The 18,301-nt window shown below is 36.8% G+C and overlaps 1 protein-coding gene across 1 annotated transcript in view; it reads left to right on the forward strand.

Moving 5' to 3' along the window:
* cds1 (CDP-diacylglycerol synthase (phosphatidate cytidylyltransferase) 1) overlaps window positions 1–18,301 on the forward strand; it is a 96,591-nt gene that overhangs the window by 55,794 nt on the left and 22,496 nt on the right. Inside the window, exons 3-5 of the mRNA XM_028805611.2 lie at window positions 7,282–7,378; window positions 11,281–11,378; window positions 16,962–17,101. Coding sequence (XP_028661444.1) covers window positions 7,282–7,378; window positions 11,281–11,378; window positions 16,962–17,101 — 335 coding nt within the window. The remainder of the gene's footprint in view (window positions 1–7,281; window positions 7,379–11,280; window positions 11,379–16,961; window positions 17,102–18,301) is intronic.

Raw genomic sequence — 18,301 nt, forward strand, 5'->3', positions numbered from 1 at the left:
CTGAGCTCAATTTTGAGCTTCATGGCAAAGGCTGTGAATACTTATGTACATGTGCTTTCTCAATTTTTTTATTTTTAATAAATTTGCAAAAATCTCAAGTAAACTTTTATCACGTTGTCATTATGGGGTGTTGTGTGTAGAATTCTGAGGAAAGAAATGAATTTAATCCATTTTGGAATAAGGCTGTAACCTAACAAAATGTGGAAAAAGTGATGCGCTGTGAATACTTTCCAGATGCACTGTAGAATGAATACTTTTACTACTTCTTGTAACAAAAGTGACAGAGTCCCCAGTTATTGTAACATTTGTATGTGGGATGGGAAGGGAAAATCATACATACATAAGCAAAATGTTCAGACTCTACTAAAATACTGACTGGTTCAGAAACCAAGGTCCCTGAAGGTAACTGGCACACAGATACTGACCTGGCTGGAAATCAAACTGTTTGTCTGAAGCTTATCAGGCAGTATGATGAACCGTTTTGCCTCCTCTTTCAGTTTTTATTTCTCTTCAGTCTTGCTGTCTGGAAAAATACTGTAAAATTTGTTACTGAGACAATTAATTTAAGGCAAAAAGTAATCATTCAAAAGTAATAGATGAAGTGTGAATTACATTATTCAACGTAAAATAAGCTTTATGTGGTTAACAGTACACAAAAACTCCACTAGTTTATACATTGTATGTGCACCCTTTTAGTTTATGATAAACAAATTTGACTTTTTAATGTGGAAAATAAATGGTTTTATTACTTAACAGCATAAGAATAGCTGATGTTGCACAAAATGAGCAGAGACCATTCTGTGCATCACACTCCTTTTTTTTTGTCTTATTGTGATCTCTAAATGGGGGAATTGTGTTCACCTGTGGCAGATTTCTACTTTGCACCCATTGCTACCGGCATCAATACTGAGTCTTCTGTGATCCTAAATTGAAGGAAGCAAGTTTAAAAAAATATAAAAAAGCACAGACTGTATTTAAAGTGCAGCTGCCCCACATGTTTATTAAAATGAAATAAGGACATTAAATCAATGTGGTGTTTAGGTAGTTCACTGTTAAATATTTGGTATTCGGTTTATGTGTGGGGCTTTGAGATTGCAGCTTAATCGGATTGATTTATTGTGTCATTTGTTGCCATTGACTTGATTAAACACTCTCCAGCAATGCTGCAATCATTTCCAACAGATTGTTCTTGATGAGAAAAGGGAAAATCATTTTCTCAATGCAAGATATGCTGTTTCGGTATAAAATTTGCTATCAATAAGCAAATTAGGCCACTGTATTAAGTTTACAGTAATTCAAACACAAGAATTACAATAGTAAGGATTAACGAAGGTAAGAATAACAGTGAAAATGGGTGAAAACATAATCAACTTGCATAATACACAAGACTGAGAGCAGACAGAAGTGGTTTTCTGAAGCCATGTTGCATAATATAAAGATGCATCCAAAGTCATGAGTCATTTTGTACATGGTAAAACACACACACAGAAAGGGCTGAACTTGTGAAATATGTGTATAAGTAGAGACAGTTTTACCTGTAAATCATCTGCCTACAAATAGCTTACTCTGGATTTACTAAAATTGAATTTAAGAGAAATTTGATCATATGATCTTGCATGTAGCAATGATTAAAAATGGTGACTAAAGCAGATGCCCCATCATACACTTTGCAATTAGCACACAGTAAAAATCCTTGAATAAACAGAACAAACCCTTGTGTCAGCTTGACTGGAATGATGTTATTATTACTAGCATTTCCCATGACCTACTGTAGCTGGTAAGTTGCCTTATTCTAAACTTATTTTTATCCCCCTATGTGTTCTGGAGATGTTTCTTAATGTGAACATATGCTATATACACTTGATATACAGTTGTCCATCAGAATTTGCATTTGGTAATTTAAAGTTTTTTTTAAAAGTAGGCTACAATTAATTGTTTTAATAAAAAAAGTACTTATTAAATAAAATAAGTACTTCATTTAAATGAATACTTTCCTTGGAAATTATTTTGCAGCATTAAATAAAATAAGTACTTAAATGAATACTTTCCTTGGAAATTATTTTGCAGCAGCAAAATATGGCAATGCCTAAGAAACTTATTTGAACCCAGTAATCCAGGACTGGGGCAGCAGCACTAACCACTGACCACCAATAGGCCACCTAAAAGAACATGCCATCTTTCTGGATTTATTTTACTAGACCTGTCTGTTATCAGTTATACGGTTGTTGTCAATTTTATGTGTGATTGGAATAATTTCTCCTATGGAAAAATACTTTTTTTTAAACCTGTAAATCCTGTTTATATAAAAATCCATTGCATTAAATTGGTTGACACCCACATGGATTCTTTAGTCTTGAATTACTGGTAAAACTAAAAATTATTTAAAAGATACCAAGTTCAACGAGGTAAAGACACCTGCAGGTGTGAGAAAAATTCTTCTGCTAAACAAAAGAAATCCTTAAATCAGCAGGGCTATGAAGTATGAAATGATTAAGATTGTCCAATATTACTGTTCACTTACTTGATCAAGCAGTAGAGCAGTATGGTTAGTATGTCTGCCTTATAGCGCCAGCATGCAGGGTTCATTCCCTGGACTGGTCAGTGTTTGTGTACAGGCCACACATTCTTCCTATGTTCATGTGTGCTTTTTTTGTGTGGGTGCTCTGGCTTTCCACCTGCATCCTAAAGACTAGTGCATTAGGTTTATTGGCAGCTGCAGATCAGTCTGGTGTGACGGATTGTGCACTGCAATTGAACCACAGGTCCTCCCTTGTGCAGTTTGTTACTATTCTGGCTATCTTTGACTCTGAATTCTGTGGGTAAAAAATTGACATTAGCAATAGAAAGCTAGTCATTCCAATCAGCTGTAACCATAAGTAAGTTTAAAACATGTTTAATCGGTGGTTAGCAATCACAGCTCCAGGAGCTCAGGTTTTAGTTTACATTTCTCCACCATGTCAGTCGGTGTTTTCACCAGCTATTCTGAATTCCTCCCACAATCCAAAGATGGGCCTTTTAGATTTGCTGACAAACTCCATATTGTCCACAATGCAATGAATCTGGGTGTGTGGGTCGGTGTGCAACTGATTGTGCTCAGTACATGTCAAAATGGATGGGTGGACGATCTTTCCTCACACTTTGAAGTATTTGAAACTTATCAGATTTATTGCACAATGTGTGCACATAGCATAGAAAATGTTTGTGATTACAGTACGAAACAACACAATTGGACAGAATAATCACAAAACACTATTTTTGACCTAAAGCTCAGAATATTTAACAACTTCAGATTTGGAAAGTTCTTACAAAAGTCCTGACCACCAGAGAGACTCCTAAGACTAACTAGATCTGTCTGTAAAGATTTATCCCTAAATTTGGATTCTGTAGATAACGCATCACCATCTTTTACACCAGAGGAGTGATGATGTCACACATCAGCATTTCTGTTCATTATATAGTTGTAAAGGAACACACAAAGTGCTGGCACCCATGCTGTAAAACAATATTGAAAATGCTAGCTTGAAAGCGGAAAAAAAAAATGACAGTAAGCTAGTCAACGGAGGCTCTGATTGGGGCTCTTGAGAGACTGTGAGGAGTCTTGAGTGCCTGAGCTTACCAGTGTCCTGGATAAAAACCAAGATCCAGGCCTTTCATTACCTCTTGGGCACAGCCATCAGCAGTGTGTCTGTCTGCAAGGAGAATGTTGACTGTGTCAAGAGGTTTACATACCTCAGCAGCAACATTCATGTTTCTGGTGACTCTTCTTATGAAGTCAGTACTCAAATTGGGAGAGCATGGGGGGGGGGGGGTCATGAAATCACTGGAAAGTGCTGTGTGGCGTACCCATTATCTTTGCAGAAGGATGAAAGTCCCAAGTCTTTAGAGTCCTGGTGCTTCCTGTTTTGTTATATGGTTGCTATCAAGTGACCTTTGTCAAAGACTGGACTCCTATCGGTAGTGTGTCTCTTCTGTGTCCCTTCGGAGAATCCTTGGGTACTGTTGGTTTGACTTTGCACTGAATGACCAGTTCCTCACAGAGTCCCAGATGAGGCTAATTATCTGAATTGTGAGGGAGTGACAGTTACGGCACTATGGCCATGTGGCAAGATTTCCCATCTTACAGAATCCTCATTGTTGAGGACCCAAGTGGCTGGACCAGGCCAAGGAAACGCCCATGTAACACGGCAAAATAGATGGTCATTTTTGAGAGGTGGGACTGGACCACATATCTGCCTTGGGGATTGCCAACCAGGATCTATAGCTGTTTTGTTGTGTGGTGGGTGCGGTAATGCACTGCACTGTATGCTCCCCAATCTGACCTGACCTGATTTGTAAGATAATAAAAATTCTTCAAAAATTCTTCCTATAACAAGATAAATCAAAATTAGGCCTAGCAGTGAAATTAGCATGTGACAAATCCCCCCAGGTTCATAACATCATTATTGTTTGGCTACTGGTAACTATTATGCTTTGTGTATATTAAGACGAAGGTCATGTAAAATAAATATTAAAAGAAGTTTACAGTGATCCCTCGCTATATCGCGCTTCGCCTTTCGCGGCTTCACTCCATCGCGGATTTTATATGTAAGCATATTTAAATATATATCGCGGATTTTTCGCTGCTTCGCGGGTTTCTGCGGACAATAGGTCTTTTAATTTCTGGTACATGCTTCCTCAGTTGGTTTGCCCAGTTGATTTCATACAAGGGACGCTATTGGCAGATGGCTGAAAAGCTATCCAGCTAACTTTCTCTCTCTCTCTCTCTCTCTCTCTTGCGCTGACGTAGGGGGGTGTGAGCAGGGGGGCTGTGTGCAGCTGCTTCCTGAAGGACATGCTGCACGGAGCTTCGCATACTTAAAAGCTCAAAGGGCACGTATTGATTTTTTTTATCTGTCTCTCGCTATCTCTCTCTCTCTCTCTCTCTCTTCCTGCTCCTGACAGAGGGGGTGTGAGCTGCCGCCTTCAACAGCTTTGTACCGGCGGTGCTTCGCATACTTAAAAGCCGTATTGATTTTTTTTTTGACTGCTTGCTTTGCACTCCTTTGAAAAGGAAGATATGTTTGCATTCTTTTAATTGTGAGACAGAACTGTCATCTCTGTCTTGTCATGGAGCACAGTTTAAACTTTTGAAAAAGAGACAAATGTTTGTTTGCAGTGTTTGAATAACGTTCCTGTCTCTCTACAACCTCCTGTGTTTCTGCGCAAATCTGTGACCCAAGCATGACATTCTAAAAATAACCATATAAACGTATGGTTTCTACTTCGCGGATTTTCCTACTTCGCGGGTGGCTCTGGAACGCAACCCCCGCGATGGAGGAGGGATTACTGTACTCCATTCTGAAGGTATTTGGATACTTATTGAGAAAGTGCCTGGAAGGAAAACCCACAGCCACCACAGGCCTCCAGGACCTGAGTTTGATGCCTGTGGTATACAGTAGACCAGGGGTAGGCAACGTCGGTCCTGGAGTGTCACAGTATGTGCAGGTTTTTGTTCCAACCCAGTTCCTTAACGAGAACTCAATTATTGCTGATGAAGCACATATTTCTTAAGTGACATTTTGATGCTTCATTTTAGTGGTCTCGCTTGTTAAGGTTCTCCAACCTTAATTGCTTATTTCAATCTTAAACTGCTGCATTCAGTGTTTTAATTGCTCCTTATTAGCAATAAGATGTAAAAGACAAAGCAGCCAGCACTTCTCCAGCTAGCTTTTTTCCAATTACATCTGTGTGTGTTCATCATGCACTGTTTGATTTAATAAAACACTTAATAGAAAAATGTGACAGACTGAAAATGATCTGTTTTAGGCTTCAAATCATTTGGATGATATCCTTGGAAAGGAAAAAAATCTACGATATAAAAGCCTTACATTGCACAGACTAACAAGCCATAAAATTAAATAAGGTCTGAGATTGGCAATGAGTGGTTTCTAATTAAGCAATTGGGTTGGAATGAAAACCTGTAGCCACTGCGGCTCACCAGGACCGACATTGCCTACCCCTGTTTTACATCTTATTGCTAATAAGGAGCAATTAAAACACTGAATGCAGCAGTTTAAGATTGAAATAAGCAATTAAGGTTGGAGAACCTTAACAAGCGAGACCACTAAAATGAAGCATTAAAATGTCACTTAAGCAATATGTGCTTCATCAGCAATAATTGAGTTCTCATTAAGGAACTGGGTTGGAACAAAAACCTGCACATACTGTGGCACTCCAGGACCGACGTTGCCTACCCCTGCAGTAGACTATACACTGGCTTAGGCAAAGTCAGTGATGTAGAGCTGTAGTGGCTGCAGGTTTTTGTTCTAGCCCAATTGCTTAATGAGAAACTAATCCTTGCCAATAACAGGGCTTATTTAATTTCATGGCTTGTTTACATTTTCATTCTTATGACAGGTCATTCTAATATCGTAGATTATTTTCCTTTCCAAAGATTTTATCCAAATGATTTATCATCCTAAGCGGAGTAATTCTTAGTCGTTCACTTTTTTCTCTTTAGTTTCCTTCTAAGTTTTTATTAAGCCACATAGTTCATGTTGAATACACTCAGGTGTCAATGGAAACAAGTTAGATGGAGAACTGTTTTGCCATTTGCATTGTACTGCTAATAAGGAGCAATTCAAATAGCGAATACAGCTGTGTAACGCTGAAATAAGCAATTTGCGGTGGGGAAACTTAAAAGTGAGACAACAGATATGAAGAATAAAAAGGTTACTTGAACAATAAGTGCATCAACAGTGATAACCTGCAGCCACTACAGCTCTCCAGGATCAACTTTGCAGGCCCCTGCTGTGCACCGATTTAAAAGTGTACATGTGCTCATGCCTTGCATTTGAATTCTATATCATAATTTGTAGTTTATTTACACTAACATAACAAATCAAATCTGCTTAATCCAGTTCATGGTCATTGAAAGACAAAGCCTGTCACTAGTAGCATCAGGCGCAAGCTAGTAACTTATGTCAGAAGGGTGCTTGTCTATTTACACAGCCCTCTCATGCACACACATAACATGATGTGCATTTCCAGGATACTGGATCCATGAGGCAGCAGTGCTTACCACTGCACCACTATGCTGCTCTTTACTTGTTTCAGTAGTTCTTTCTTCAAATCATTCTGGTGCTCCATTTGCACAAGTATGGATTTACATTGCAGGAAAATACTTTTTTGTTGTTACAATGTAAGTTCATTAATTATACTTGATTTTGTACGCATTGACAGTTATCGCCTAACTGAAATGCTTAAAAATATTCAGCATTTGGTATTTTGTTATATTTTCAGATGGAAGAACTGGTGGATTCGTGGGATTTTAACATTAACAATGATCTCTGGCTTCTTCTTAACCATCTATATGGGACCTCTGGTACTCATGTTTCTGGTAAGATTAACGTATGCATTTCTGCTAACATACTTTTATAACAGTTTTTCTAGAGACCTGTTTAGCTAAACATGTTTGTTGTGCCTTACTTTGAACATTGAGCAGAAATTGTGCCTTGAGAAACATCAGTAAGGTGGATAACAGTAGAACCAGAACCCTCTCTATTTTAAGACACATTTTGGTGTTGTCTTCAATTGTATCTGTTCAGAAACCTTTATAGATGGACAGATTTGCATTTTAATTTATAGCTGATGTTCAAATAGGGACTTTCTGTTTTTAAATTTAATATGAACATTTGGATATAGGATAAAAAATAATGTTTATCAGCCTAACCCTTTGTACCTGCAGTAAATCTATGATCTTCCCAGTCATTATTAATTCTTCGTCCTTTTTATTTTCGGCAGGTAAAATGCATTTTCTGGTAGGTCCTAGTCCATCACAGAGCAAGTTACATTTACATCTACAGGGCCAATTCCGAGTCACTAGTCTTGCAACATAAATAAAAAATAATGTGGTACATGTCCAAGCTGTGACATTGCTGTAGTACATCCAAGAGGCAGGAATAAAGGATCACAACTATATGTCATCTTAAATGTAAGAAAATCTATTTATAAAGCAGCAGAGTTAAAGGAATCCTCCATCCAAAAATTACATTTTTATATGTTGCTTATCTCGTGTGGTTTGTATTAATGCCCAAGTAAATGTTTTCCTAAACAACGGATATCAATGTTTATGATAGAATAGGCTTGTGGGCCAATACTGAATAATAGCAAACAATATTAAAATGCATATTAAAGCAAATCTGATGTTATTCATGTTGCATAATGCATGTCAATTTTCCAGTTATAAGCTCACAGTGGCCAAAGTGCATGTATTTTTGCTGAAGTAGAGTTGAATTCATATTACTGGAAAATCAAAGCAGTGCATTAACAGGAAGCGTGTTCAAATGAGATCAAGTTTGTCAACAGAAGATCTATCTCTTCCCCTCATTCCCTGGTCAAGAGCCAGTTTTCAATGCAAATATTTGAACCTATTTGAACATGTTTCATGTTTATGCACTGCTTTAATTTTCAGTAATATTTCAGTGAAATTACATGTTGTGAATGTAAAACTGGATGACTTGATGTGTGGACTATGCAACATTGGTAACTTGAGATTTTTTCATTGATGTTTCTGTATTGTTTACTATCTGCTGTGATCCCCATACACACTTAACTCTTCTCCACAAAAATATGAGATTAAAAAGATTTCTTGGCCATTACCACAAACCACATTGGTTGAGTAACATATCAAAAAAAATATAATTTTTGGGTTGTGTTCATTTAAGTCTGATCATCAGTGTCAATATGAATGTTAGACTTTGAGGAACTTAATGAAGAAAATTAGGCAGTAAGTGGGAGCGGAGCATGCAAACATGTACGCCGGTGCTCAAGTTTAATATGGAGTTAGCAGTATACTAAAATATATATATTTTTATATATATATATATATATATATATATATATATATATATATGGATTTTTGGAGAAGAGAAGGCATTGTAGGATGGTATCTGAGTCTCAAAATGTATTCTGTCATGAACAGAACAATGGGAAATTTAATCAGGTGAGGTATGGTTGTTCTGTTTAGTGTACAGCAGAGTCCCTGGCAGTGGAAACATGGTGTGGCCCACAGGTTCACATCTCTTACCTCAGGTGGCCCTCATACTTTGACACTAACAGGGTGAACCAGTAGAGATACTGCTAGCTGGATGAGAGAGTCACTTTTACTGTTACTTTAAAAATCTTGGAGATTCCTTCACAGATACATACTTCAATATTTTAAAATTAAGGAGCAGGTCAGTCTGTATCTGGAATAATAGACACATGCAACCACAACATATCAAGAGAGATTAATCAGTCTGTTGCACAAGAGACTTTCTGGGGTCACATTACAAGTACTCAGAAGTAATGACCAAAAATCATGCAGGTTTTCTCCACATCAACACTAATAGCATATGAAAGTTCAATTGAAAGTGAAAAAATCATGGCAACTATCTTGTCTTTCAAGAAATGTCTTAGACGGTCGATTAGCTACTCCCTAAACCACTAGGTGCAGCGAGATGGAATACGAGGCATTTGTATTTTCTTACCACCAATTGTTCCATGTAAAGAAACTAGAAGCTTGCAAGCAAGGGGGAGAAAGAGCCATGTCATTTAGAATAACACTAACCATTAATCCATTCTTCCATCATTCAACAATTTTTTTAATTACTCAGAATAAAAAATCTGCAAGGGTAAGTAAAATTAGATCTCCATAGCATAATATTCTTATTTAGTTCATTTAAAATACTGAATGTATATTATTTAGTATTTTGTGTAGCTGTAACGTTGTGTCTTGTCTTTCTTCTAGTCAAGTTTTTCTTCTTACTCAGGTCGTGTCCTGAATTTATGTCATTGATTAGCATGTTCTTTTCAGCTGCAGCTAGATGGAATAGTAGGCATTTCTATTTTTTAACATTCTTAAAAATATTTGAATATTTTATTTCTCATATATATTGCCCTTTTGCTACATGTATCTGCTTCTTTTTGTGGGTAATTTTGTTCAGGAGAGTGCGCTGACATTGTCACCATTGCAAGCCCAAAGAATTAGCACTGTTTTGACAGCCATCTTTCATTGTGCAGTTCACATGACAATCTTCTGATCATTTTTCTTTTGACATTTTTATAAACAACTGCTAACAACATTACCTTTGGCCCAAAATGTCTGTATCTCATGTACATGTCAACTCATCCATTCATTTAATTCTTGTTTCATTCAGTTCAGTACACCAGAGCCTTTCCAAGCAGGGACCCATCCTGAATGTGGCACCTGCCCATCAGGGGGCACATTCATGTACTGTACAAACCTACACTTGTTAATCCAGTTGAATTAACATACACATCTTCATGGAGAAAAACTGGAATACCTGGAGAGAAACCCATGCACATACAGGGAGAATGTGCAAACTCCACACACACCATGACTAAAATTTAAACTCTTTTAGGGCGGTGAGATAGTGGTGCTCACCACTGTGCCAAAGTGCCATCCAGTTCTAACCCAGTCTGTTGCCATCTTACTAACACAAAGTGAATGTTTTAATCCTGGAAAAAAATCAAGTTAAAAAGTAGTTCACAATGTAATGTCAGTGTCGTTATAATAGGTTAACCCAGGAATGACTGCCACCAAGAATGGTAATGTACAGTATGTACACACATGACAATTAGAGAGTTAAAAAAGTAAAGACAAGATACTCCGTAAACAGGCTGTGAGAATGAGCCTGCTAGTCACGTAAACACAGAAATGTGAAACCGACTTCAGACAGACTTCATTTATTGTGGTTGCAAACACTGGGATAAAAGAGAGGTGGGGGGACATTTTGAATGGTACATTTTGCTTTTTCTTCAACATTGCTAATGTTCTTTTATAAAATGGATGTTAATTATATGTCCTGCTTCATTAGAGAATAGTGGGTGCTGACCTTCACAAGTAGTATTTGCTGACATGAATTTTTTGCCTGTTATGTCTCATAGATTTCAGTTTTCTAGAGAATATGGCCAGTGAAACAGTTGAATCTAATTTCCCTCACTGTGTGCATTCAGCAATTCCACTTGTAATGTAACACCGCGGCACAGTGCAGTTGGTCACAAAGCAAGCCCAATAGAGTGAGCTGCAGAAGAGTGTTGTCATTATACTCTGAAATGTGTGAAATATGCAGTATTTCAAATCTGTGATCTGTAATAACTCATAAAAGAGCTTGGATATGTTTGTGTGGATCTACTAAACAGAAAAAAAATGCAAAACTTCTTAAAGTAAGAAAAAAAGATTTTAAAATGTGTGTTTTCACAGACTGTGTCCTGATTTATCTGTCTTTTGGATTCTAGGTTCTTGGTATTCAAATCAAGTGCTTCCATGAAATTATAACAATTGGATATCGGGTTTATCATTCATATGACCTTCCCTGGTTCAGGACATTAAGCTGGTAAGTGGTTTGCTTTAGGTGAACAGCAAAGTAATTCATTACAACTTCACCACCAATTCTTCCATGTAAAGAAGCTAGAAGCTTGCAAGCAAGGGGGAGAATGTCACTTAGAATAACACTAATCATGAATCCATTCTTCCATCATTCAACAATTTTTTGAATTACTCAGAATAAAAAGGCAAAAATCTCCAAGGGTAAGTAAAATTAGATTTCCATAACATAATAATCTTATTTAGTTCATATAATATAATGAATTTATATTATTCAATATTTTGTGTAGCTGTATCGTGTGTCTAGTTTTTCTTCTTACTCAGGTAGTGTCATGTTTATGTTTACGTCATTGATTAGCATGTTCTTTTTCAAAATATTCTGTGCAATATGTTTACATTTTTCACCTAAAAACTGGCATGGGAGCAAATCCCATAGATACTAATAGTAAAATAGATGTATCATTCATGTTAGTTGTTATCCAAGAAAGTACTTTGTGCCATCACAAAAATTACTTTTCTGAAGTTACCTTTTTAATGTCTTGATCTAGATACTGTATATTTGGATTTGTTCTGGATCTGTATTTTTTATTTCATCCAAAAACGCTTGATATGTGATTTTTCCCTCATATATACAAAACATATACAGTAAATAGGAAAGGTAGTGTGACAAATTTTAAAATAATTAACATATTTTGACCACTTTCAGAAAGATGTTTGTCTGTGTGTGTGTGTGTGTGTGTGCTCTTTAGCACACTCTCTCTTTAGCAGTGGTTCTCATTATTTATTACTTCAAGGCCTCCCAGTGCACCATGAGAATATGTCACGCTCCCCCCTCCTACACAGGCCATGATATTTACCCTCTTGTACTTTTGCTGCAGTCTAGACAAGAGTGCTTGGTTTTTGAACATAAATTTGTTAACAAAAGGTTATTTGCTACTAGTGCTGTTGCACTGCCTATGTTTTTAAAGCATAATACAAAATGAATAGGCTAATTCATAAATAACACATATTTTATTAAATAATAATATTTTACTAGTGCCTCAATTTCTTAATAATAACATAACATGATTTGACATTTTTAGGGATATACACTACTGATGAAAAGTCTTAGAACACTTCAGTTTTTCCACATATTTAATCAGTTGACATGCAATAAATGACCTAAAATGGTGAAAAGGTAAGCAGTAAACTGCCAGAGGATTAAATTTAAAGTTTAGGTTAGCAAAAACTGATAACAGGAAATTTCTAAATGTTACAAATAGGCCTTCTTCAAGGAACAATAGGTTACAACCTACAGATGTTCTACAGCAAATAAAGTAAATTGAGCCTAGCAAGTTGTGCAAACAGTTTGCATAGGTGTCCCAACTTTTGTTGATTACTGAAAAACCCTCTGTTTGTCTTAAAGCAAATGTCCAAATGTATTTCAACCAAAAATGGCATTATAGGCCAACCAGGGTATATGTTTTTATTTTAAACAACAAATTAAGGTGAAAGGTCGCAATTCAGGTAGCTTTTTTTTGTCTGAATTGTCCAACTTGTAATTCCAGTGTTCGTTGAGTGGTCATGTGATGTTTTCAACTTGACAACTTGTGTTCACTGTTTGTCCAAGTGCATGTAAAAATAGCAAAAAGCAGCAGTTAGGTAAGCTGCAGAAGGGTAGGGAGCCATGACACTTGAAAAACAGCAGAAGCATATATGTGAAATCATCCTCCATCATGAGACTGTCAAGTCTTTGCCATAAAGCACTAATGTTCTTTATGGCAGTGTGGCATGTAGCCTTTTTATCACTCTTTCCTGTTATGACATTATGAGCAGCCTGTTGCCATTCTAACTACAGGTTCATAGCTGCAATGCATGTGTTTTGCAAATATATGTGAGTGACCACTAAACCCCAGATTGCTATATGTATACAGTATGGGGAGTTGATTGGGTCCCTATCCAAACATGGTGTGGACACTGGAGAGACGTTAATGCCAGGCATAAATGTAATCTAGCTAAGTTGTATACAGATACAGTCTATATATGAAACACACCTTAAATGGGGTCTTGAAGAAAACTAACAGTCATTGCAGGCCCTGTGTAACATATTTAGTATATTTGACATGAATCAGGATCTGCTCCATGATCCTTAAGTTTGATAACCCACTGTAACTCAATTTTTAGGGATTTAAGTGTTTTGCTGTTATTTTATAATTAGTTTCAGTAATTTTCGGTGGATGTTTACAGGCCAACCCCACCCCAACCTGTAAAAATACTATTGGGATATATAATATCAGCATGCATATTTTTAGAGGAAGGACAGCTGCACAATTTCAACAGACTTGCAAATCTTAGGCACCCTTAAACATGACCTGACCACTTTGTAAATGATATCTGTGTGTTGTGTCAGTCTGCAAAATCACCTGTGTAAAGTAAAATGTACTTTGAGCAATTTTCAAAATCAGTAAGCCTTTAGCATTTTACAGTTCTAGTAAATGGCTGTGCAACAAGTAGGCCTTGAGAATTTATATTTAGCACGCTGTGAGATTTTCTGATCATGCCAAGTAAACACAGATCACTCACGCTTTCATGGGTCATGGCAAAAAACCTAAACAAAAAGGCCAGGGACAAAATAACACACTGAATGGAGTAACTATGATGGAGTCCTAATGGTGACTAAAGACTAAGTCTGCTTAATGGATGCTTATGCCTTGACTTACTACTATCACATAGACTAGATTGTTATTTTGCTTATATATGCCAATAAGCAATGCCATCTTTTTTATATTGGCAATATAGAGTTATGATTTTTAGTTATGCTGGCAGGCCTTCAGTTTTAATCCTTAAATCAACAGTAATATTCCATATCACAAGCTTTACAAAATTCATACTGCTTATACTGTATAAATATTTGAGCATTGCACAGTCCTAATCTGCTATTTACAGTATAGGCCAGGCTTCAGTGTTAGCCTCCTCCTAAATAAATGAGCACAAAAGCAATCTATTCATTTTTTTTTACTGGCTCCACTTAAGCAAATTTATGTCCTGTCCAAGCCTCATTGGGGTATCAAGGACAACACATACTCAGTCAAAATTACCTAACATGAATGTATTAGGACTAAGAAGGAACTATGCCAGCTTCACAGAGGCAGTGACTGGGCCAGAGTTCATACCCAGCCTTCTGGAGCTGAAGGCATGCAGGTCCACCAAATGTTTACAAGCAAAATAAATAGCCTGTATGTAGTAGATGACATTGATAAATTTGTACAGCTTTTGTTTTTAAAAAGTCATTGCATTCATGACTGTAAAACCCATTAACACTTTAGAACTTTGGTAAAATCATGTCTGAGTTAGTAATGAAGTGTACCCAAGTAAGTCACCTAATTCATAGGATCCATTTAAGCTCCATTGTGATCAGAAATAGGTTTGATTTTTCAGTATATATAGTATGTATTTTTGTAAGCAGTAATAAAAGGTTTCATTTTCTGAATCTCCTGTGAGCACTGTTTGATCAGTAATTAAAAATGGAAGCTGTGTCACACAATCCAGACTTGGCATCTGAGTAAGCAGCAGATTTGTGAACAAAAATTTCTCGAGGGGAAAGAAGTTGTCTAAAAGAGCACAAAATTCACTGGATGAGAGAATCATAAGGCTGCATCACTCAGATATACTAAGTTCATAATGACATTGTGACATTATGTGAGACTGGCAAGAAACAAATCATTAGTCAAGAACAATCGTCATAAAGCTTGTCTGCAATTTGTTTGATAGAAGCCTTGGCCAAAATTCAGTGCTATTTGTGTGGCAGAAGCTTAAACAGCGACTATGTCAAAAGGAATGCTATCCTTACAGTGAAACATGGTGAAGACCTCTAGAAATAGCTACTGGCACATGCCTGCACCCACATCCAGCATCCACAGATCAACGTATTTATATGTGCTAGAGGAGAAACATAATGCTGAGTTAAAAACAGACACAGATGCCAGGGTGAGACTAGTATAGTACATTCGACTGGCATGACCATGGTTAATACTTCAGAGAATGTGTCACTGGCATTTCAGCACACTCTAGGCAAAGATTTTGCAGAATTAAATTGAAAAGTGAAGGACTATACTTTGGGCACAACTGTATCAATATGTACTATAGACTGTAGTTGTATCAAGTGACTCAAATTAAAACAAAAATAGCCTTCAGAGTTACCAGGGTGAGTAGTCACAGCTGCTCATGCAGATGTTTAGAAAGTCGCTGATCAAAACATGAATATAGAATGATTTCAATGGCCTTTAAAGAATATTTTTCCCAAAATTATTTTTTATGTTACTTACTCTGTGTGGTTTGCAATGATGGCTAAGAAAAAATTTAATGTCACGTTTTCGTGGAGAATAAAGATAATGAACTTTCTGATAGATTGGATGTCTGTGGTGACCAATGCTGGACCATGGCAAACAATATCAAAGTCACCCATAAAAAAATGTAAATTATGCATCTACTATATAATTTTGGCTTGGCTTGATTGACATGACAAAAGAGGAGGTGTGTGAGATGCACAAGGAAAAGTAAAGGCAGATGCTGAGAAAGTTGAAATCAACGACGGAAAGTATAAAGCCAGACAGGAGGTGAGAAGGGCCCCTTGAAAGTAATGACAGATTCTGAGATGTAGGCTTAATGAGAAAATGCTTGAGGGAGGGAGCACCGGTAAAGAGATGTTCACACACACGAATACAGAGAAAATGTACTGAAAATACAAATAGGTCAAGAGATAGCAGATATTTTTAAATTATTCTATTACCTGCCTTTGATGGGTACTGTGGCAAGTGTTATATAATCCACTCGTCAAATTGTCCATTGTGAATTTTCACAATAGGCAAAACGCATGAATTTTTGCTGAAATATTGTTAAATAAATACTTCCAGAAAATCAGAGAAGTGCAAGCAGAGGAAATGCTTTCACACAGAATCGTTAGAAGACCTGTCCCTCCCCTTCATATAGTGGTCAAGAGTTCTGTCTTTAATTCAAATGCTTGATCGCTTGTGAATGCATTTCTTCTGTGTGCAGTGCTCTGATTTTGTATTTATTTTAATAAAAAGTGCATGCATCTTGCTAGCTGTGAACATACGACTGGGCAACGTGATGGACAGATTATGTGATGAGATTTCTACAGACGTGTCAGTATGCTCATCTCATCTTAAAAAGCGCTATATAAATGTAATGAATTATTATTATTATTATTATTATCTTAGTACCCCTCACTCTCCTCAACTGTCCATTTTATAGGAGGGTCACAAGAGGAAACACACTCCTAAGAAAAGCTATCAGTATTCATGTGGTCCAACTTGAAAACATTTCCTCTGCATGCACTTCTCTGATTTTTTTTTTTAAGTATTTATTTATTTTATTTATTTAATATTTTAGCAAAAGCATTGACACCATTATTTATGTGGCACAAAATCAGCAAGTGGATTTGAGTCTGCTGTTCTTGATTAAAAACAAAAAAGTACCAATCTGAATTAGTCATAAAACTTTTGATGAGTACCATGAGAAGCATTTTATCTTTTGTAAGCTATCATTTTAAGAAGCTGTTAATGGTTTGTTAACCCCATCTTTGCCTTCACAGGTACTTCCTGCTGTGTGTAAATTACTTTTTCTATGGAGAGACAGTGGCTGATTACTTTGTCACCTTTGTCCAAAGAGAAGAGCCCCTTCAGTTTCTTGTCCGTTACCATCGATTTATTTCTTTTGCTCTCTATTTGACAGGTAATTCACCTGATGTTCTTACCCCTTTCAAGTGTCTTATTAGGCAGGCAGTCTGTTGGGTGATTAAGCAGAGAACTCCAGTAGCACCACTGACCCTAACTGTGTGATCCTGAGTACATCCGGTGCCTGCCTGTGCTTTAGGCGGCTCAGTCTTGTAAGTAAGGAGTGTTGTTTGGTGTGCGTAAAGTGACTCGAGGGCTTGTTTACTAAGAAAGGCACTTCCTGAAAGAAATACAGGCCTGTCAAATCTTCAAACAAAAAAGAGACTTGTCTAAAAAGCAAATCATAACTGGCCAGCCTAACATTTGTTAAATTATTTAATTTAAAGAGTAGATGGTTTGAGATATCAGAACAAAATGTAGAGTACATTCTGAAAAACCTTTCTCAGCAATACATACAGTATGGGTGCATAATGTTTTATTAATCACTATATTTTTATACCCTTAACAAAATAAAGTAGATAAAAGATTTGTAATTATTTACAAGTACACTGCAGTCTTCTGAACATTTTTCCTGCTTATCTCTGTCCCAGATTGTCAGTCATTGGATGTGTAAAGATCAAACATTGCTAATACATAAATAAAGATCTTATTAATAAATAAAGATCTTACTTCTGCTCTTTTTAAGTGCAAATCTCAGCGTGTGCAGATTAGCATCCTCACTTCCTCCACATTGGTCCTCAACACCCCAGGGCAGTGTGCTGGACCACCTGCTGTCCTCTTGTTAACCTGCCAGTTCCATCATTAGGTTTCATGATGACACTGCCATTGCATGTCTGATCATCATATGCGATGATGGATTACAGAGAAGAAACTTTTCTTCTGATCCAACAATGCCAGGATGACAATCACTCCATTAATGTCAGCAAAACCAAAGGAAGGAGAAGGCAGAGTACATTCCCATCTGAAAAGGAGGAGATGCCATGAAGAGAGTCAGTAGCTTTACATTTTTTGAAGTCTCCATCATTGACAACTTTAATTGGGAACTCTTTGGCTATCATTGAGAACACCAAACTGCAAAGGAAAACCCAGAATATGAATAACCAGTGAGAAACAAGGCAAAGCAGAAGGTCAAGAATCTGGGAATATTCACAAAATAATAATCGTCAAAACTCAATGTGCAAAACTGACATCCTAAACAACAAAGCAAAGATCCTGACAATACCTGAATTGATTACTGTTTTGATTTAAAAAAAGAACC

The sequence above is a fragment of the Erpetoichthys calabaricus genome, chromosome 7 (assembly GCF_900747795.2).
Source record: "Erpetoichthys calabaricus chromosome 7, fErpCal1.3, whole genome shotgun sequence".
NCBI lineage: Eukaryota > Metazoa > Chordata > Cladistia > Polypteriformes > Polypteridae > Erpetoichthys > Erpetoichthys calabaricus.